Source organism: Chironomus tepperi, unplaced genomic scaffold (assembly GCF_022539635.2).
Source record: "Chironomus tepperi strain 1889 unplaced genomic scaffold, CSIRO-AGI_Ctep_v1 contig_443, whole genome shotgun sequence".
NCBI lineage: Eukaryota > Metazoa > Arthropoda > Insecta > Diptera > Chironomidae > Chironomus > Chironomus tepperi.
In genome coordinates, this window is record NW_027226565.1 from 62793 (window position 1) to 85528 (window position 22736).

General features: G+C 32.7%; 1 protein-coding gene across 1 annotated transcript; it reads left to right on the forward strand.

The window, feature by feature from the left end:
* Window positions 1-544: 544 nt before the first annotated feature.
* On the forward strand, window positions 545-16522 carry LOC139097942 (rho GTPase-activating protein gacZ-like; the record flags this gene model as incomplete). The annotated part of the gene is made up of 5 exons (XM_070649965.1): window positions 545-634; window positions 2833-3849; window positions 10946-11219; window positions 11402-11561; window positions 15597-16522. Coding segments are annotated over exons 3-5 (1323 nt in total), but the record flags the coding sequence as incomplete, so codon positions are not given.
* Between the last annotated feature and the right edge of the window lie 6214 nt (window positions 16523-22736).

Below are 22736 nucleotides of genomic sequence, written 5' to 3' on the forward strand. Positions count from 1 at the left end.
ATCCACCGATCACAATTCTCCGTCACACAACAAGTTGACACATCACACAGCAACATGTTGCTCACACGTCACACGATCAGTTTCTCTCTCAAATTCTTTTCTTCTTATTCTCATTTCCTATAAAAAAACAACATTTCGAAGCAAATGTAAAAACAGCACAAGTGAGATCACGTTCAGTCACTCGCGATCATTCAATATGTTTACATATAAACTGCGTTGAAAAATATTAATATTAAATTTTTTTCAATAAATTCTACCTCGACATTTGTTATTATTATTTTCTTTATAAATTATTGCGCGTTGGCGAACATAATCTTGTGATTTGCTAATTTATTTTACATACAACGGCAAAAAACAGCATTGACTGGAATATGTATTTTTACACAGTAGTGTAAAGTGGTTCAAATATTTGTGAGAAAAAATTGAAAACATTGTGTAATTTAACAGAAATATACAAAAAAAAGAATTGATATTCTTAGTGAGTTTAAATTTATTTGCATAAGAATTTTACTTTAAATATTGATTTTAATCGAAACTTGTTATATTTGCTGATTTTTATCGTGTCGTTTACATTCTCTGTGGATTAATAAACTTGCAAATAATTGGAATTGGAATAAAGTGAATAAAATAAAAAGTGAGTTTAAGACTTGGAAACCTCTGTGGTGTTATGAGCGGCATTTAAAATTAAATTCTGCTGTGTTACGCAAAAAGTATGAAACCTGAATAAACATTTGAATCACTTCTGTTGTGATTTTTCGTTCGAATTCTTGGAATTTTTGTTAGTATATTGAGTATAGTCATAGAATTTTGTGATAAACAGTTTCTTCTATGGATTCTACAGACTCTTATGCATCATATTATTTTTTTGGGAATTACTATATGAATAATTCAGTTTTATTTTCGCTTTTATGGCTTTGACGTCGTGTTTGCGTAAACATTTAATAAAATTAGGAATTTTTGTGTGAATATTTTGACTGAAGTTATTTTAAGGATTGTCTCTGGTCCGGCAATAAAATCTGATTTTATTCAGAAGATGAAAGTTACAATTTTATGAACCATACTCAAAATATCAACAGATTATGCTTCAATTTGAAGTTTATTTAAAATAATCAAATTTTAAAGCGTGAATGTTTTGCTAACTTTTTAAATAATCCAAGGTGATAATGAGATCATTTAATAATTTTTTGAGAGGTCAATACCGAACTTAATGCGCTTCAATAGTGAGATTATTCGCAAAATAATTTAGACCTTCGTCAAATGAATAGATAGACACTTTTGTGATTATTAAAAGAATATTAAACCTGTATAATTCTCATAGAAACCATCCCGGATTTGGACAATAATTATTCTTTTGGTTCAAGAATATTCAAGGCTACCTAAAATTTTTAATCTTTTTTTTTTTGTTTGTTTTAAGATAGTAATAAAGCATGATGATTCATAGAGTAAAGACACTGTAACTTTGATAAATTGTAAATTAAATCTCTACCGAGCAACACACATGAATCATGTTCCTCAATGGAATTATCCATCTTTAATGCATTTATTAATCTGGCTCCAAAAGGCAAAGAACATGCCTTCATATTACAGAAATACCACTTACTAGCTTGCTTCCTTGGATAGTTCTTCGAAAGCTGTCCTAACAGACAAACAGCATACTCTGTGTACACACACTTTTATGAGCTCATTACTGTAAGCATGCTCTTCATATGTAAGGGCTGGATTTGTCCTTAGATAACTTTTACCAGTTTTACCAGTAATTCCCTGTAGAACAGATATACCACTATGGTAAATAAAATCGGTCTCTTTGCTTTTGGGAGTAACTTTATTTGGCTACCAATAGGCTTTCTCATGGAGATGACTTTCATTTGGTGTTAATTAATAAAGTCGTGACAGAAACTTAAACGATTCGTTTCTTCGTCTTCTTCATTGGTGTTTCTCGGTAGGGTTTCAAATTTTAATTACGAATGTTAAATCCAAGGCCTAATCGAATGATGCACGAAAAAGTACAAAATCCAAATATATCATCCGAGAATCACAAGTAGTTAAGACTCAGAGCTATTTAAAAATTGTGAAAATTATAGAAATTGTACAATTTTTTCTTACCAAAATTGTGTAATTCTTCAATTTTCAGAGTGTCTAAGTCAAAAAAGTCGGTTTATCGATCCGAAATCCGGCACCAAGCCAGTGTGACTTTGAATCCGCATCAAATAAAATGCCAATTTGGGTGAAATTTTTGATTAATTATTCGATTTTTGCTATTCGAGTCCATCTTTTAAGACAGAGGTAGCTTCTAGAATCTTCTAAAAAGTTGAATAAAACAAGATTGAAGCCAATCAATGTTTTAAAATAATTCTGAACATGTATTAATCCCGAAAGTCACACGGTGAATAAGTAGTTGAAAATACTTAATATAACAGACCATCGTGACTCTTGTCTTTGTCTCGATTCGATGAAATCCGGATTCAGGCCAGAGGTAAGTCTAAGTCTAGATTTTCGGCAATATCTAAACCGTGTGCTTCCCAGAAATATGGTTAAGCTATGCGAAAAGGTTTCTCCAACATGATTCAATAAAATGTTCATTCAGGTCAATGATTTCAAATGCTATGCTTTGTCTAGCTATTCTTTACAATCTTAAACGCAAATTTATCAAATTAAGTTTTTGCGAACACAAAAAACAAAAATCAATTCATTGTTCAATATTTTTGTTTAGAAAATATTCCCATATGTCTGAAAAAAATTCTCTAAAAAATTATATTTCCTCATAAATAGCTACATAAACACAACAAAGAGTTTCCTCGTTCAAAAAGTTTCAATTTTTTTTTATCTTAACAGAAATAACAATCTATGGAATTAAAAACCGGGAGATATGTGAATACCAAGCTACGCAATTTATAATAAAATTGAAAAACAAGAGATTGGAATGTGATTTAAATATTTTTTTGTGTAAAAACACTCTATGCGCATACTTGTTATATGGAATTTCATACCAAGTTTTAAACTTAAAACAGAACTCAACATATGTACAATAAATCGGAATAAATCATAAAAAAAGAAGAGAAAAGAACGAGGAAAAAGAGAGAATTTGTCGGAAAAAGAAGAAGAGATGCTTATGGTGTTTGGTCTCACAGTGAGAAGAATTGAAAAAAAAAAAATTATAAAATTAATAATAATAAAAATCCATTGTGTGAATAAGAAATCATGAATTTATGATCAAGTTTTTAAGTGCAATTCAATTTGGATTGGAGGAATTTTAACCGAAAAAAATTCCCAATGGTGTGAGGAACAAAAATAGTGAAATGTTAATTTTCGTGTGCCTATAAAAAAAAATAGAAATCGATTGATGATCAATTCCATCAAAAAGAAGATAAGAGTGACTTCATAAAATGCAATAAAATCAAAAAAAGTTAACAAGCAAAAATTTTAATTGGAATTTATTATTGTGCAATAAATGCGAATTCTGGCGTCTGAATTAAAAAGTGAAAAGAAGTGAAGTGAAAAAAGCAATTTCACTTAAAATTGCTGTTAAAAATTATTATCAAGCCGGCAATTCGATTTAATTTCTCTTTCACTGCTTGTTATTGGAATTTTTTTTTCCACTGCTTGTACGCGAAGCTATAATAATAGTAATAATAAAAATACAAGCATTAGCTACACAGACAATATTTTAATAGTCATTTTTAATAATATTATAAGCAGTGAGTATTAGTAGCTGTGGAAAGAAAGAGAGCGCAAAAAAAACAGCCATAAATTAAACTGAGAGTGCACTGTGCATAGAAATTTATGTAGAATTCATAACAGCAGCAACACCAACAATACATAAGTGGATTAACAATTTTTATTAATCAAATGGTAAGGAAAAGTTTCTCTTTTTTTAGTGTCTTAAAAAATCTGACAATTCAACTGCAGTAATGCTCACAGACAATAGGAGAGGAAGATTAATAATTAGAAATAATTGAGGCATCCCGCATAGAAAATTGAAATATTTGAGTGTAAAATTGAGATGTAAAATTAGACGAGAATGTTATGAGTGAATGGATATGGAATCTATGTGCAGCATATGCGTTGCATGTAATATTCGTTTGTACAATTATCAAATTTATTGCTGTGGAATGTTCTTTCATGTTTCTCTTCCTTCCTTTTTCCATGTCTCTGTTGACTTTCGACATGAATGTTTTTGGTGTATGCCAAACTGTTTTGTGGTTCCTGCTGAATTGATTGATTGAATGATCTTCCTATAAAATGTCTGAATATCGACTGCCCATGTCTGTTGGCCCACCAAATGGCAGTGGATGTTAATTGATAAAACACATGCGAAGCACACGAAAGAATCAAAAGAGAATATTTGGCATTAACATCAACAGATTGCTGATGTTCGACTTGAATGTGAAGGAATTCCAGCAAAAAATTGAGAATAAAATCGTGAGAGTCTAAAAATAAATAAATTGAACATCTTTGTGCCTTCTTTTCTCCTTAATATTCATTCAAGTTTCTTTCTTGTTCTGTTCATTCACAACATATGAGTCATCGCTAATTTTTCTATTTTAAGCCTCAAAACTGCTGATAAAAATTTCTTTTCATATCCATTGTTTATTTTCATTTTGAAATTTATTCTAAACTCATTTTTTAGTTGCTGATAAGAAGCAAAACATTTCTTTAGTTATTGACTCGGTCTCGCAACTGTTTCTGTGTCATTCCATATCTCCTACTCACTTCTTCTTCATTCCTAGATATGAATGCCTATATATGCTTATTATGTGCTATAAAAATGACTTTCCTACAAATAGTGTCGTTTATGAACATTTAAGGTGTTTGCAGTTCTATTACAATATTCTCAATATTTAGGGTCTGGATTATAAAATTTGAGTCTTATTCTAGTCCAAAATAAAGCCATAGCATGCAAAATCATCTAAATAAAGATCAATTCCGTATGATTAATACACCAACCTTCCCAAGACTCCAATTAGCTTCTTCTCACACAAAAATAAGCACTTCATTAGATGAATTGATAGACGAATATTTTGCAGCACCCACAGACACAACAACATGGAGATCATCGTCATCATCCAACACGCGACATCAACCAATTTATTATTATTATGATGATGACGACAAAATCGCTTTACAGAGTGTGTTGACTGTGCAGATCTCTTGCAAATAAATTTATTGCAATCACAGTTCACTCCTCCGATAAATATTATTGCCTTTATGTCTCGCATTTGCAGCCTTAAAAGCCAAAAACGGAAATTTTATTGCCCACTTATTATTTTTTTTGCCTTCACTTTCTGTCTCAATGAGTTGTGGCTGATAGCTCTTCATTCCTACGGAACTTTATGTGAGTTTCACACAATTATGAAAAATTTTATTGAATGAATTTTTGAATCAGTCGAATGCCTTTTATCAAAGTGACATAAATGACTTAAACTGTAATAATTTAAAATTTATGACCGCATACTTAACGGAATGCCTGTGTGGGTGCACTGAACTCAATTTTTCATATAAATTTAGAGCAATCAGCACCTGACGTCGCAAGTTTTTGATGATGCGGAAAATTTATTTATTTTTAATGCCTTAATGCTTGAGTCGTAAAGATATTAAATGTCCATTAGTTTATGTATTAATTTCATGCAGCATCGCCTGAACTCTCACTTGTTAGTAAACGAGTGAAAACTTTTTAATTAAGCTATGCATTTAGCCTAGCTGCCGTTGAATTAATATTTAAATGTCTCGTATGCTCAACCGTGACTGAAAATTTGTTTGAACTTCACTGTGCCTTTTCAGCATCAACATAACAGCATGAGCAGCGATGAAAACTTCAACTGTCATTTTTGTGGCTTTTTTGTCATGCATTAAACTTTTTTTTCATGTTTGACGTATAAGCAAAAAGTAAAGCATAGAAAATTTAGAGCGAAACTTAATCGAAAAGTTTTTTTCATGGTTTTGTTGCGTTTTTTGCCATTTTTGTGAGACGCGAGAACTCATTCCAGTATGTACGGTTAATAACATATTTGGCGATACTAATTGCTTTTTCACCCAGATAATTGAACGACGTACAAAAGTTCATCTCGACAATAACGGAATCAACGAATCTTCACATATTTTGGCACTTCCTATTCTTATTTTGATAATTGGTCGAATGTGGCGTCTTATTCCTCTACAAATTCATCTCTCAATGACTCATGTTCGCGAAAATATTTTTCAAGATCTCAAGTTCCATTGAACATACATAATTCAGTACGTAAATTGCCGATGCTAGACATAAACAGACGATTACAGCTCGGATGAGAATCAACAATCGAAAGCAAGGTCAAATTGTATGCACAATACACACATGTCCATGATAATACATTGATATACAATTTATGAATTAAATTTTATGCTTGAGAAGTAAAAATAAATTTTTTTTCGAGACCTTAAAACAGTTTCCATTTCAGCAAGAAAGATGATATCTAGTTAAAAACGTTACGGTCATCATCATTGTGGCGTGTTTTATGTCTGTCGATTTTTATATTCTGTTGATTTTTTCTCTTTTGCTATAAAATTGAAATTTACTAGATTCGTGATTCATGAAATAAAACTTTTTGTGTCTCGAGTCGATGAGAAGATTTTTGCTGCTTTGTGTTTTCATCTCTATTTTTACATCTTTTTATGCTTTTATTAATGACGATCACAATCATCATCTGGATAATTACTTTAATGTATTTTTATGAAATAGGAAGTGATTCTCAAAAATTATGAAGTGCTACAGTGTGATTGACAAGAGAAACAAGTTTGTTGTGTAATCTTCAGCTTCTGTTTCTGCATTATTTACCTCAGCATGAATTTATTTTGCGAGATTTAGCTGATTGTCTTTAGGAAATCTTAGCTGGTTAGAATTGTAGTTCCATAGATCAAATATCTTGATATTCTTTATGATTTAGGAGTGCTGAATGTCAAATTAATGTTGTGTCCAATCAAGAGTAGAGCACTCAGTATCGTGGATAGATAGCTTAACCTGTAAAGCTATCTAAAGTACCCCTGGATCGCTAAACCATAAAAATAGCAATATAGCACATAAGTAGTTCCACTTCAAAACCTTAACTTAATATTCCCAGTAAATTCCTCATCCAAGCTTCATCTAAATCAAATTTACCAACAATTCATCCATCCATAAAGATAGATTTGTTTCCAATTTTACATATTACATCAGCATAGTTACAGCAGTAAGTTGAGCAAAGCTAAGCAATGAATGAATGAACAGAGATTGAAATAAAAAAAATTCTTTTCATCTTCTTCCTCACAATTGATTGTAAAAAAGGAATTTTAAATGCTTTTTGTGTCTGTTCGCTCCATTGATTCTCATTTGAATTGAATTTTAGCAATTTAATAATAAAAAAATAGTTTTTTTTACATAATTGGTTCCAGTAGTCGAATTTGTGTCAAATTAAATGTGAGAATTGACTTGAATTTGCTTCCATTGATTTGAAATTTGCAGAGCTCAACTTGAAGTCGACTGGAGTCAAAACATGCCGAATTCTAGATGACTCGAATCGATTTCGAGCTCTGTGTAGTTGCCCGTGTTCCTTATTCTTGTCTTTGGTCTTCTTTTTAATTTCTAAATTTATTTAAATTGAGGAATTTCGACCGACTTTTTTGATTACCGATAAAAAAAGTGAAAATTCTTAATTTCAACAAAATTCATTTGACCTCGTGTGGTGAATAAGGTCAATGAAATTAAAAGAAGAGAAACGCACGAGCACCAAAAAAAAAAAAAAACAAAACAAAATCGCTTTAATTTAATTTATTGTGAGCATCAAGTTGAAGTTTCTGCTTTTCTTCACAACATTTTAGAGCTAGAAAAATAAACAGAATGAAGCATAAACACGAAGAAATAAAATTGAGATGAAATACAAGCAGATGAAAATGGCACTGAATATAAAGTCTAGAATCTAAACTTTTTTAATTTTTGATGAGTATTTTTCAGAAAAATTGAAATTGATCTGAAGAAGTTTAATTGATTTTTTCATCTAGAACCATAAATTAGAAACTATTTTTGTGTTGGGGTTTTTGTGGCAGCATGTGTATATTCGCATGACTGGAAAATTAAATTGTAAATGGAAATTTTTTTATAGACTTAAGTTGAGTAATAATTAACTTAAGTACTATTTAATAATGGAAATTATATGGTATTTAGTACGTGATCAGTACCATATGCTTGATAGATTTCGACATTAATGCTGAGTTGATTTCACCAAAAAAAATGAAAATGTTGTAATTGATGAAAGAAAGTTTTATAGAAAAATGTGGGGTCTTTATTGTTGTTGCTGGGATTCTCTTGTAACTTTTTGAATTTGACATGATCAAGTATTGTTCAAAAAAATGTTTTGTGCTTCTTAATGTATGTTGCATGTCTTTTATAATCATTATATTTTCGGATTAATTACTAGCTGTCATATCATCACTAAATCAACTCTACACTCGTCTATGTCGTAAAATTTCTAAGCACTTTTTATTTTTTGGGGATATATTTAGATACGACTAAGGCGTGGAACTGCTAGAAATTTGGGTAGTGATGGACACTCTGTATGCCGCGGTGCTCTAGTGTGCCGTTAAAAAATTGTTGGAATTGTCATGAATCATATGATGTGTCCGGTTGCAATCATAACTTGCTAATAAGGTGTGTCGCGAGAATTAAAAGATTGCACAACACTGGCTTAGATCATTAGCCACTTGTGTACCGCATCACACAAGTGTGACGTGAAAAATCTCAGTTGTACCTAGAAAATTTTCTAAAAAATCAAAAAACTGACAGTTTTCTAAATGAAAAAAATTGAAAAATTCCTAAAATTTCACTTGTAAGTTTCTAGGTTGTGGCTCAAAAGAGGTTGACCACCTAAGCCTTACAGCAGTTTTGTCCAAAACTATTTTGTCACTCGACACACATTGGTGATAAGCCACGACTGATACCACACACGACATTCGGCTTATGGCATTTTCTCTGAATTTTGGATATAATTTGGACAACACTGCCTAAAAGGAATTAAAAGACAGTTCCCATACCTTGAATACAACTTGTCTAAGTCAATACTGATTTTTATTCAGAGCAAAGCTTTCCAAAATATGTTTTGTATAGCCAAAGATTTGTGTTATTTATAATATACGCAAATTCATAAACAGCTGCTTCTTTGTTTCCTTGTTTTGGCTTTGTGTAAGCAATCAGCTGTTTACCTACATTTAGTCAAAAATGTGGTTTAATTTTCGTGAACTTTTGCAGGGTCACCTCCTCATTTCAACAAACTTTCATTATTATATTTAAGCACACAAAAAATTTAATTCCATCCAAAAATTTCACCTAACTGTATCTTGGTCATGCAAACATTATTTTAGTCTATTTCTTCATGTCTCTCTCTTTATTTATGTTAATAATTCTTTTCTTAATCATTTTGTTTGAAAATTGCCTTTAGGCATGATTCTTATTCATGCAGAAAATCACTAAAATTATCCAACATACGTTCCAAATTCGACAATTTATTTCCAACATTCATCATACTCATAACTTTAAATCTAAATAGAATGTGACTTCTATATTGGTAATTTACGTATCCATAATTGAAAAACTGTTTTAAATAAGAATAGATTTATGCTGGTTAAGCATGTACATATTTGGGGGCTGTTCAATTATGATGTAGTGCTCTTTAGGAATGTTGGAAGAGGGCGTGGGGTATTGAGGGTTATATAGAGACTTAAGCATGGATACGCATAGGGGAGGGGTGGGGCATGCCAAAAAGTCGATTTTATGGACCTGCTCACTAATTACGTTACGTAATAACCGAACATCCCTATCATACATTGCCGTACTTTTTTGTAACGTTCTCGAAGCATTTCATTCCATTCAACTAGATTTAAGATAAAGCAAATATGGCTTAGGTAGATACAAAAAAAAAACTATAATGATTGATGTTATTCGCCTGTTCAGTCAACGCAAACGAATGAAACAAGTTTTTGACCTTGCGAAAGACAATTAAGTACACATGACGAATAGTTCTCTAGCTATGTATGAAGTCACAGCAACAAAGAATATTCTTAAATATCAATAAAAAAAATAAAAATCGCCAGCCGTGTGAATATGAAAGGGAAAATATTATTTTAGAGAGATAAATGGATGAGCAAATCTGAATGTGAAAGTTGAATGCATAAATCATGCAAGCATGAATTAAATGAAAACTGAAATGAATTTTTTTTATTTTTGTTCGTATACTTTTTTATGAGCAGAAAGTGAAATAAAACCACATAACTTATTCAGCAACATTTTGAACTGACAGTGATATTATCATTTTATGTGCCCAATTAGTATGTTGTCTGTCAAAAATTTTTCGTTATTTTCCATATTTTGGTATGGAAAATAAAAGTTACGTGATTGGTATTAAAGTGATTTTTAAAGTACCTGTGTGGTTGGGATGGAAGTTTTTGCTGTTGATTGTTGGATTTTTTTTTATGAATTTATGTACGCACATTTATTTCTGAGACTGAGACCAAGAGTTACCAGTCCTTTGACTGCTTGGAGACTGAAACCAATACACTTCAGACCTTTAGTTCCTTAGAGACCGAGACAAAGACTTCTCAGATCTTTGATTCATTGGTTTTTTGATTTAAACAAAGACTTTTCAGTCATTTGGTTCGTTTGGAGACTAAGCCTAAGACTTTCCAGTCCTTTTTCCATAGCAACCGAGTTCAAGGTTTCTTAGTCATTTGGTTCCTTGGAGACCGAGACCTAAAAGCGGTGTCTTTGTATGTTAGGGTTTTTTGAACACTTGCTGAGTGAGATCAAGACTTCCTAATCCTTTGGTCCTTTGAAGTCTAGATCTCAATCTAGGTTCCGGCCTCAGTGTCGATGTCAGTCTCGAGAATTGATCAAAATCGAAACTTTACCAAACCCCAATCATTAACAACAATTTAATCTATTTTCCAGGAAGCAACAACTCTTCCATTGCCTTACCGTCCAAGAAATGTCACACATTAAAAAGTCAGCATCATTTCGATCCCGTATACCAGTCCGTAAAACAAGTCGATTACAACAAAGGAGATGCTCTAGTCCACAATTGTTGCTTGCAACATCATCATCTACATCGCGTATAAGAAATAAAACGATACCAAATCATAGATTATTTCATGAACGTTATTATTCATCGTCGAGCTATTCGAGTAGTGACGAGAGTAGTCACGATCAGGAAGAGCCCATACAGGTCAGTTTTTATTATTTTTGCAAATGAATTTTATTTTTTTATCGATAGAAATGGCTTTAAGCATTGCCATATAAAAATAGAATCGGCACACAAAAAAAGGAGAATCAATTCCATTGTAGTAAACAATATGAATAGATGAATGGAAATAGCAAATATAAAGAAATTCTCATAATATATTCCAGATGCTACTAAAGAAATCAACTGTTATTGATAAAAGCACTTTACCAAATGATCCAGCCGATGCAATGAGCTTAAATGGGTTTCTCGATAACGTAAGCTGCGAGAATTTGTCGAGTCCGCACAGTCCACAAATGAGAATTAATCGATTACCACAGAACCAAGGTGAGTGGAGAATAAAAAAAATAAAATATTTCTTTATATTCGTGCCGTGTTTTATGGCTGAAGTGAGATTTGGTGTGGTTTATTTGGTCAGCATATTGCACGTTCAATTTTATTGAAACTTTAGAAGGAATTGTATTGATTGGTGGAGACTTCCCGAGTGTACAAAGAGCACGCTAAGAGCATGCTCAAATTTTCGCTGAGCACGCTAGTGTGAGCATGCTCTTTCATACAAAACCTGATGCCACTACTTTACGCCTCTGAGCACGCTCAGAGAGCATGCTCTTTTAACGTGCTCAGAGCACATTGTGAGCATGCTCTGGAATGTGGTGTGACATGAGACATTTTTTGAAAAGTGTCATGTGACATAAAGTTGAGCATGCTCAGAGCATACTTAGGAGCATGCTCAATGAGCATACTCACTGAGTATGTTCTATAGCGTGCTCACTAAGCATTCATAAATATGCAAAATTTAAAAAAAATTAATTAATTTTCACTTATGGAAGAGAGAGAGAGAGATGTACTTTTTTAATTATATAATATTAGTACTATTAGAAAATGTTATTGTAATAAATCCTGTTTAATTAATAATCTGAAAAAAACCAAAGTTAGAAAATTTCGCTTTCACCTGGATTCGAACCTGAGACCGCTTCGTTGCTATATGAGACCATCGCCTTAACCATTACGCCACCGCTGTATTTTACCTAATAGTTTATAAATGGCAAAAACCATATATAAATGTTATGTATTTTACTGATTAATTTTAAGAGTTTTTTGGTTATTTTTTTCCGTGTTTCACTGTATTTTCAGGTGGATAATTTTCATAAAATTTTCCAAAATTTTCCAAGTTTTCTTGTTGTGCTCAGAGTGTGCTCTTGAGCATGCTCAACGATGTGCTCAGGTGAGCATGCTGAATTTTCATAAACCACATTTTCTCGTTGTGCTCAGAGTGTGCTCTTGAGCATGCTCAACGATGTGCTCAGGTGAGCATGCTGAATTTTCATAAACCACATTTTCTCGTTGTGCTCAGAGTGTGCTCTTGAGCATGCTCAACGATGTGCTCAGGTGAGCATGCTGAATTTTCATAAACCACATTTTCTCGTTGTGCTCAGAGTGTGCTCTTGAGCATGCTCAACGATGTGCTCAGGTGAGCATGCTGAAATTTCACAAACCACATTTTCTTGTCATGCTCAGAGTGTGCTCTTGAGCATGCTCAACGATGTGCTCAGGTGAGCATGCTGAATTTTCATAAACCACATTTTCTCGTTGTGCTCAGAGTGTGCTCTTGAGCATGCTCAACGATGTGCTCAGGTGAGCATGCTGAATTTTCATAAACCACATTTTCTCGTTGTGCTCAGAGTGTGCTCTTGAGCATGCTCAACGATGTGCTCAGGTGAGCATGCTGAAATTTCACAAACCACATTTTCTTGTCATGCTCAGAGTGTGCTCTTGAGCATGCTCAACGATGTGCTCAGGTGAGCATGCTGAAATTTCACAAACCACATTTTCTTGTCATGCTCAGAGTGTGCTCTTGAGCATGCTCAACGATGTGCTCAGGTGAGCATGCTGAATTTTCATAAACCACATTTTCTCGTTGTGCTCAGAGTGTGCTCTTGAGCATGCTCAACGATGTGCTCAGGTGAGCATGCTGAAATTTCACAAACCACATTTTCTTGTCATGCTCAGAGTGTGCTCTTGAGCATGCTCAACGATGTGCTCAGGTGAGCATGCTGAAATTTCACAAACCACATTTTCTTGTCGTGCTCAGAGTGTGCTCTTGAACATGCTCAATGATGTGCTCAGGTGAGCATGCTGAAATTTCACAAACCACATTTTCTTGTCGTGCTCAGAGTGTGCTCTTGAGCATGCTCAACGATGTGCTCAGGTGAGCATGTTAAAATTAAATGTGGCATAATACATGAGCATGCTCAGAATGTGCTCATGAGCATGCTCAACGATGTGCTCAGGTGAGCATGTTAAAATAAAATGTGGCATAATACACGAACATGCTCAAGATATGCTCAGGAGCATGCTCAAGAGTATGCTCAGATGAGCATGCTAATATTTAAAATGCCATTTTGCATGAGCATGCTTAAGATGTGCTCAAGAGCATGCTCAATAGTGTGCTCAGGTGAGCACATCAAAATTTTGATTTTGAGTATGCTCATGAGCATGCTCAGGTGAACGTGCTCACCTGAGCACGTTCAAAAAATTTTTTTATTTTTCAAGAGCACATTCAGAGTGTGCTCATGAGCGTGCTCAGTTGAGCATGCTATGGTGAGCACGTAAAACGATGAATTTGAGCATGCTCTGAAGCGTGCTCACAAAACTGAGCACGCTCTTTGTATACTCGGGCTTGTAAACTGTAATTTAACGTATTCATGTTAGTAAATGAATTTAGATAAATTTGAGGTTTTGTTTGAACATGTTTAGGTACTGTGAAATATTCAGGTAAAATAATTTAGAGAATAAATTAGAAATTCATTCAAGATCTTTTAAATCATAGTAAACTTTGCATTTTCTACCTTAAAATGTTTTGTTTGTGTTTCCAGTGATCATTGATAAATTATTGAAATTGGTCAAGTATCTTATTGACAACAAGAGTTTAAAGACGAAATAAGCGCGTGACAACGAGTTAGAATTTTAAAATCGACAGTGTAGTTTTGAAAGTTCGGAACAATGGATACGGATTCGAGTGATGGTAAAAAACGACTTAAGCTAGAATTATTAATAGTTGAAATATATGCAGATTCTTTATTTGCCTCATAGCCCATCTATTCCGGAATACATAGCTCGAAGTCGACTCAAATTATGTATAGAAATGTCCGCTCGAATCGACGCGATTGAATATAAAATGTCTGTCAATTTCCAACTTTGCCGGAAAACATACGAACTATGCCGACTTGATTCTGGCCTGAGGCCGGATATCATCAAATCTGGCTTAAGGCCGGATATCATCAAATTTGGCTTAAGGCCAGGGTCAAGCTGGTTTGGATTCTGGTTGCCTCCCTATGTCGTGGGCCTTCCAATCTAGTTATGTTACTGTAGCATAAATATTTCTACAAAATGTCTTATAATGAGTAGGGATTTCAATCCCGGGATCAAAATGTATGTAATCCCGGGATTGAAAACCCTAATAATGAGATTTTAAACTCAAAATTGCTAACCAAAATTAAGCTATTAAGCACTTTAAGCTTTCTTAATTTCTCGCGGGACCGGGTTGAGACGGGACCGGGATGAGACGGGACTGTGATGAGACTGGACTGGGATAAAAAGGGGACCGGGATGAGACGGGACTGTGATGAGACGGAACTGGGATTAGACGGGACTGTGATGAGACGGAACTGGGATTAGACGGGACTGGAATGAGATGGAACTGGGATGAGACGGGACCGAGATAAGACGGGACCGAGATAGATTTGACCCATCATGACATTTCCGGATATTTTTAGTTCCATTATCGGGAGCTTAGCGAGCTTAAGTTTCGAATTTAATATAAAGTCGAATCGACTCAAGTTAAATTTCCAAACAAAATCCGAGTCAACTTCGATCTCTGCTTTAAATTAAACTGCTGAATAATCTTAACAAGAACAATGAACATTTTTCAATACTGAATCACAATGACTTGCCTGAAACTCAATCGTCATAAGTGACATCATTTTTATTTAAAATCTCAGCTTTTCTATTGATTTATTTCAACCAAAAATCAGTTAATATTCACAACGGTGTGAATAATCCGTCAAAACGGTGAATAAAATTTAATTTTAAAAACTATCATACTTGCATATTTCCACATATGAAAATTCAATTTAAATGGAATCATATGAGATTAAGGATTGTCAAAAAACAGATAGAACTTTATTCATATTTTATGAATAAAAAAAGAAAGGTTGCAAGCATAAAAATTCCGTATATTTAAAATTTATGTTCCAAATTCGTGCATAAAATATGCTTTCATGTTCCTCACTAATAGCTACACTTAATGCACTTGTACATGTTAAATTACCCTTCTTATCTATTCTTTCTTTCTTTTTATAGATGACAAATTCATCGAGCAACAAAGAATTGAGGTTATAGCTGCACATTCAAGCTATGAATCACTTGATAAATTTAATTCAACATCCGAAACACTTAAAATAACAGATGATTATCATTTGAATAAACAAAACATCATTAGCAATATGAATCGGAATATATCAAATGAATACAGTAACAACAACAACAATAGTATTAATCATAAAGCAACAGAGTTACAAAATATGACGCAGAATAATAATAAAAATAATTACATGTTGATGAACAGCATCGATTATAACAGTTCACTTAAAAAGAACAAAGAAAGCAACATCATCAATTATGATCCAAATGGTGGCATTGATGATGAGATTGAGGCAGCGCTGAATAAGCAAAAGCAACTCAGTGATTGGTATTATATAAAATCTAGTCCAAAACCGAAGCCAACAAGTCCATATGAGAGACGAAAAGTGAATAAGGCATTGTCCGGATCTAATCAAAAAATTGGACTTCCAATGCAACCGCCATTGTTGCAACTTAATGGATCATTCGATAAACAAAATTCATCAACCGACCAAATAAATTACATAAGTGAGACTACATTTGTACCGCTGCAAAAATACAGAAGTAATGACTATATCGATCCATCATCGCAACTTCAAGTGAGTGAATATATCGAAGAGAAATCACCACTTAATACCTATAAATGCTTTAGCATGAAATACTCAAAAAATCCATCGGGAAAATTTATGGATGAATCTAAATTTGGTGAATTTACGTCGAGTAGCTTTGAGCACGTGAATGTTACGGGATTATATGATAATCGATATTCTGAGAGTGATATAGGTAATGAAGATTATGTACAAAGTTTGAGACTAGCTGCAGCTAAAATGAGGCCATTGCCTCAAGTGCCTATGATAAACAAACAACAACAACAACAACTTATTCAGGTATGCAAAATTGCTCTTTTGATCATGAAGTTCATTTTAAGATTTTTTTACCTACCTACCTACTTACCATTCATGCTGATTATTTTTGTTGAAAACAGACGATATCCAATGGGGGTGGTCATGATGGGGAATTATGAATTTTTTAAGATTTTGGGACAAAAAGTCATGCTTTAAAATGCGATGTTGCTCACCCTGCAGCTTCTTTTGATGTACAACCTCTCTCTTCAATAGATATCATTACTTTTTTCTCTTATTTCTATGAATGCAATTAGAATCGTTTGATGTATCTTTGAATGTTTGTTTTCATCTATTGACGACTGGTCATGTTGGATGGACATTTTAAATCAAGATTTTCTAATTGGGACTCATTAAAAAATATTTCTGAAAAACAAAAGTGAAGTTTTGTGGAACATTTAAGCTGTAGCAACTAGTATTGTAATTATTTGTCAGGGGGGTATTCAAGGAGGAGGAGGGGGTTGGGGTTCAAAGAACCTCATTCGAAGAAACTCTTCAATTTGCTAGAGATTTTTAAGAAAAATATTCCAGAATCTCCCTAAATTTTTGCGATTTAACTATATACGTACTTATTTCTTTGGCTGGGGCGCACGAGGGTCTATTGCCGCGCGTAGGGAATGTCTAAAGACAGCTCTATCCTTCGAAACCTTCTTCAAGACTTAACTATATGCCAGGATCATATTCAGGGGGGGGGGGGGGCGGGTGGTAGAGAGCTTGAGTGTCGAACACCGCCCACTGTCCACCTCCCCCTTTTAGACAAAATTCATCAATTTACTTTAGTTTTTCATGAAAAAAAATGCTGAACTTCCCTAAATCTTTACGATCTAATTATGCGTCAGGAGCGTACTTAAGGGAAGAGGGGGGTTGCAGGTAGTCGAATACCCAAAATCCCCATTCCTTTTTTGGAGAAATTCATCAATTTACTAGAGTTTATCATTAAAAAATCCGAAAAAAACCCTAAATTCTCTCGATTCATACCAAAAATTTTGTAATATATAACAAAATATATTAAGAAATTTAAATTCAGTTTCTATGAACGAACATATGGCAATTGAAAGGTGTGTCTCAGCATCGTTTGAGGTTTCTTAATTCAGGTACAAAAAGCTCTTTAGCTTCATTTTTCACTTACTAAATATCTTTAAAATCATTCTGAAATATCAAAGAAAATTCAAGCAAATTAAGCCAACCGCAATCACAGATTGACTCAATTTATCCTTTAAATCCAATTTTCATTCACAACTACAACTATTTTGTTTATTTGGTTGAAATATTTTTCAAAATAACTTAAAATCCGACATTCAACACTCAATTAAATTATCCAATTAATTCCAATATCTAATACTTATGACAAAGTATCAATTTGCATCAATTATGACTAAACGCATGATGTCATTTGAAACTGAAATTATATTTAATTTTAAAGAATCGTGACAGAAAACTTTTAATTTGATTTGCGAAACATTTTTTTGCTTAAAAACGTGTTAAAAACATCAATTTGAAAGCTTTATTTACATGTAAATATCCTGTTCACGGGCAGTCATAATATACTTTCAACTTGTCCAATTTTATGACAAGTTACATTTGAAAATGTTCAGCATATTGTGCACTTGAAATATTTACTTTGAAGTTTATTTTCCTATTTAAATGTTTTACTGCATTTTGTTGTCAAAAGGGAAATTTTGTGGAAAATATTTCAATTTTGATTGTATCAAATAAGCTAGAATATCACATGTTGGTTACTAACTTACTTACTGGAACTATGCTCTGACTTGGAGCCTAGGTTGCTAGAAAAGGTCTTCCACCTGGCACTTTGGCTGGCCCAATGACAAAGTTTGTACGCCATGCTGCTCACAAATAGGTTAATCGATCCAAAATCCGGTCTAAGACCGGCGTGACTCTGACATGATGCCGGTTCAAAGCTAATTTGGCACCAAGACATACTCAAGTCATTTAAATATGTAAATTCCTAGAGTTCGAAGTCTTGAAGGAGTCCCGAGCGACACAAATGAAGAATGTTGAGCAACATAGCTTCTAGGGCTTCATTAAACCTCTGTCATCACCACCACATTCAGCATCTCTGTCTCGGGAGTCAAGTCTGCTCCCATTCAAGTCGACTTAAAGTTCTGTAAAATTACCAAGTGCCAATAACCAATTAAAATTTTAGAAATCTATTTTTAAATTCATTCAAAGAATTTTAATCTGCAAATTTCAATTTAATTACAAATTGTTCCAAATGGATACATTTTGAGATTATGAAATACGTTCTTTGAGTACCAATTTATTCTCGGAATTTTAATCTTTATTGAATTTTATTTTCGTCTTACAAAATAATTCCATTACTTTAGTTATTTTTAGATTTAATAAAGTACTGTTTTGAAACTTTACTGCAATTTAATTGGAAAATATTCAAAAGATATTTCATAACTTTTGAGTTTAAACGCATTTTAAAAAGTTTTTGGGAGAGGAAGAAGAACAAAAGAATTATGTAGTGCAAACAGTAGTGTGAATATTGATGATTATTAAATCGGAAGTTAGTTTTAAAATTTAAAAATTATACCTTCCGTATTCCACACGGAAGTTAATTCATAAATTATTATTATTGCTGTTAAAAAATTGCCCGAATAGCACATTGCGTGAAGAAGTTGAAAAATATTATCTTCGACCTGGAGTAGAGTTCGAAATCGACTTGCATTTTATATGGAAATGTCAACTCGAGTCGACTCGACTCAATACAAAATATTTAAGTCGATTTCGAGCTCTTGTTTGAAGTGACTCTGGTGTAAAGTTGGATTCTTGAGATCCGGCTTTATGCTAGTGCTGTGATGGGTAACGTGTCCATCGAACCTCACTAGTATGCTGCCAAATAGGTTTGAAAATGTCATGAACTACATGTCGTGTTCGGTTTTGGTCGTGGGTTACCACCAAGGTGTGTCATGGTGGAAATGGCGCTAGTATCATGGTAACCTAGGTGCACTATTTTCCAACTTTTTCAAATTTTATGATTTTTGAGTGCGTTAAACTTACTATAAGACTATAAAATTCTAAATTTTCATATATTTTTAAATATTTTCTCAGAAAAAAATTAGTAAAAATACAGAATTATTCATTAAAAGTCCAAAATCATCCTCGATTTTCATCTTAAATTATCTAACCAAAAATATAATAGATAAATTTCATACAATTCCTCCACAATCAAGAATATCCATAACAAGAGAAATCATTGAAATCCAATTAAATTTACATAACCATAACCTCTTAAAAATTAAATTAAATAATATAAAATATAAAATTCCACTCAAGCATTCAATCGCTGAATATTCTCAGAAATTCTCCCTCATCCTCATAAATATTTCGAAAAAAAAATGCGAATAAAATTCATTCCGTAAAAGTAATAAGAGCAAAAAGTTCTCAATAAACGTCCAAAAAATTGAAATGCTGATAAAATACTTAAAAAGGTAGTTGGAATGAGTCAAAAGCTCACAAAAAAAAGAGAAAAAATTCACTTAAATGATTTAAAGCAGATTTTATTAGATATTCATGAATGAATCTAATGAGATTTTATGTATGAAAATTTAGAACATCCTCTTAAACAGAAGCACTTAATGATGATAATGCCACAAAGTTTCTCAAGTTCTCCCAAAAAAAAAAAATATATATCCATTGGGAAGAAGATGAAAATGAAAATCAAAGTTCATAAAGCATTGCCAGTTTTCCTCTCTGAGAGAATTTTCAATGTTTTTTGTCCTTATTCTCTCAATATTAAGCATGTAGTTGTGCAAAACATCCAAAAAAGGACACGAAAACATTCAATTTGAGATAATTTTTGTGTGCTTTTATCATCCGTACACAAACATTTAAGTGATGCTTTCGTACCATTTTCATCTCAGTTTCGCGAAGGATTCACAACGATCAACATCTAAAAAAAAAGGACATCCGGTAAAAAGTCCGTGTGGAGTGAACAAAAATACACATTTTTTTTTTGATTCCGTTCAATGTCCTCGCGTGAAAAAAAAAAGTGGATATATCAAAATTAATTTCACGACAGTAAGGACGTTTAATGGATAGTTGTTAAATATGGATTCAAATTAATTTTTAAACATTCCATATTGGATTATATAACCCGGCATTATTGTTAATAATACACAGCACAGAATGGATTATTGTGTGTGTGACACTCCTTGTTTTTTTTTTTTTTTTTGTTAAGTTCTTTAAAGCACATTACACATATTTTTTTTTGTCGTCGTCGTCGTATCTATTGCTGCTCTATTGTCAAGTGAATATGAGAATATGAGAATTAAAGATACAGAATTGAATGGATCAATGATATGAAAGAGAGATGGAAGGGATGGGGAATGAAAAACAATAAAAATCTCTCGAGTGTAATAAAATGATTTAAAGAAACAGAAGGAAGAGGAACAATGTGGTTTGATGGACTTTTCATATTCTCTAAAAAAAAACACCACGAAAAATAAAATAAGAAGGAACAGCAAAAGAAGAAATTGATTAAAATTGCACAATTCCAGATGGTGCCTCTTGGCTTTTTTTCAATAAAAGCAAACTTACTTACTGCAATATTCAACTTCCCTATGGAACCATTGAGAGAAGTGCTTAGCACTCAATACAATTAATTTTTATTAAATTTTTTTAAAAAAAGCTCCTTTTTGTGGCAATGGCAAGTGTGGTGTAGAAAATGGCACTGAAAAATGAACTTACTCATTTACGGACAGAAAGCTACTGTTTGATAAGTGCATTAAATTTACATTTATTAACTTTATGTTGGCATGAATATATTTGCATATATGCTCAGTTTATGAAACGAATTTAGATGGACTGGATTCTCTGTCGTAGAATTTTTTTTTGCTCATTGAAGATGTAACAAATAAATTGGCTAGATGACATGAAGAATAAATAATGTCAAAATGATCAATGATGTCAAGGAGATTTTTATTTTAAAGTCGGTTGTGTTGACTTTTGTAGCTTGGTGATTTGTTATTTGGGAAATTGCTGCAAAAATAAATCAATAAAATATTTTGTTGTGAATTTAAGAATTTTAATGATGAGAAAATTGACTTGAAGAATAGGCTGGTCGGAAATTTTTGAAAAAAAGATTGGATTACTCGAACAGACAAGGGTCATTCAAGGAGCATAACTATAATTATGCTCACAAAATTAATGAATTTTGAGTGAAAAATCGGAACATGTATGAAAATTTGAAATTCAACGGCTATTTTTTTAAGCAAAAATAAGAAAATCAGGACACGGGAAAAAGGGTCGAGCACTGTCGCAAAAATCATGAAAATCGTGGATTTTTTAATTTAAAAAATTGAAAAATTGCATTTTTATGGTTTTTTTTATGTGGAAATAATGCGTAAAAATTACAATTTTAACGAAAATTTCTGATGTTTGCAAAACATTTTAAAATTCGTGATAGCGAAAAAAGCCGGGGTTGAGCCGAGATTATTGTGATAAAAAACGATCAAATGGCTAGTCTATAGAAAACTAGTTGAGTTCAGCTTTTAGCTAGACCTTGAAATTCAAGAAAATTGGGAATATTTGGAATAAATTTCCTAAAAAGCAATGAGCATGACCTCAAGAGTTTGCTCTACTTCAATTTACTAGTTAAGCATGCTAAGCTAGAGCCTAAAGTACTCTCAGCTTTGCTCTTCAAGGTGCAAGCCCTTTACCTGGTAGAGTTTTATATATTTTGGGATTATTAATTAATATATTTTGGAATTTTCAAGCCTTAGCTGTTATAAGTATCTTAAAACATCTAAACCCTCAACTGCCCTAACAGGTTGCTAACATACATACCATCACGATACCTAAAAGCGGTCTTTTTGTCTTTTAGGGAAGAGATTACCTTCTACTAAAAAATTTCATTTACCCGAAGCATTTAACCAACTTCATCGGAACCAAATGTTTTGATTTACTCAAAAATTCATTAATTCTCACCCGACATAACAGTTTATAAATGAATTTACTCGCAAATAAAGTTATTACAATCACACAAAAAGCTGATGTAATAATCCTTTACGCAAATAATTGCTGAATAAATTAAAACTTAACATAAATATTGAATTTATGGTCGTATTAAGTTGAGAACAAATGTCGACAATATTCAAATTCAATAGAATCATTTCTCGTACTTTACTGCAAATAAATTTAACGATTCTTTAGGGTAACAAAAACATATCCAATT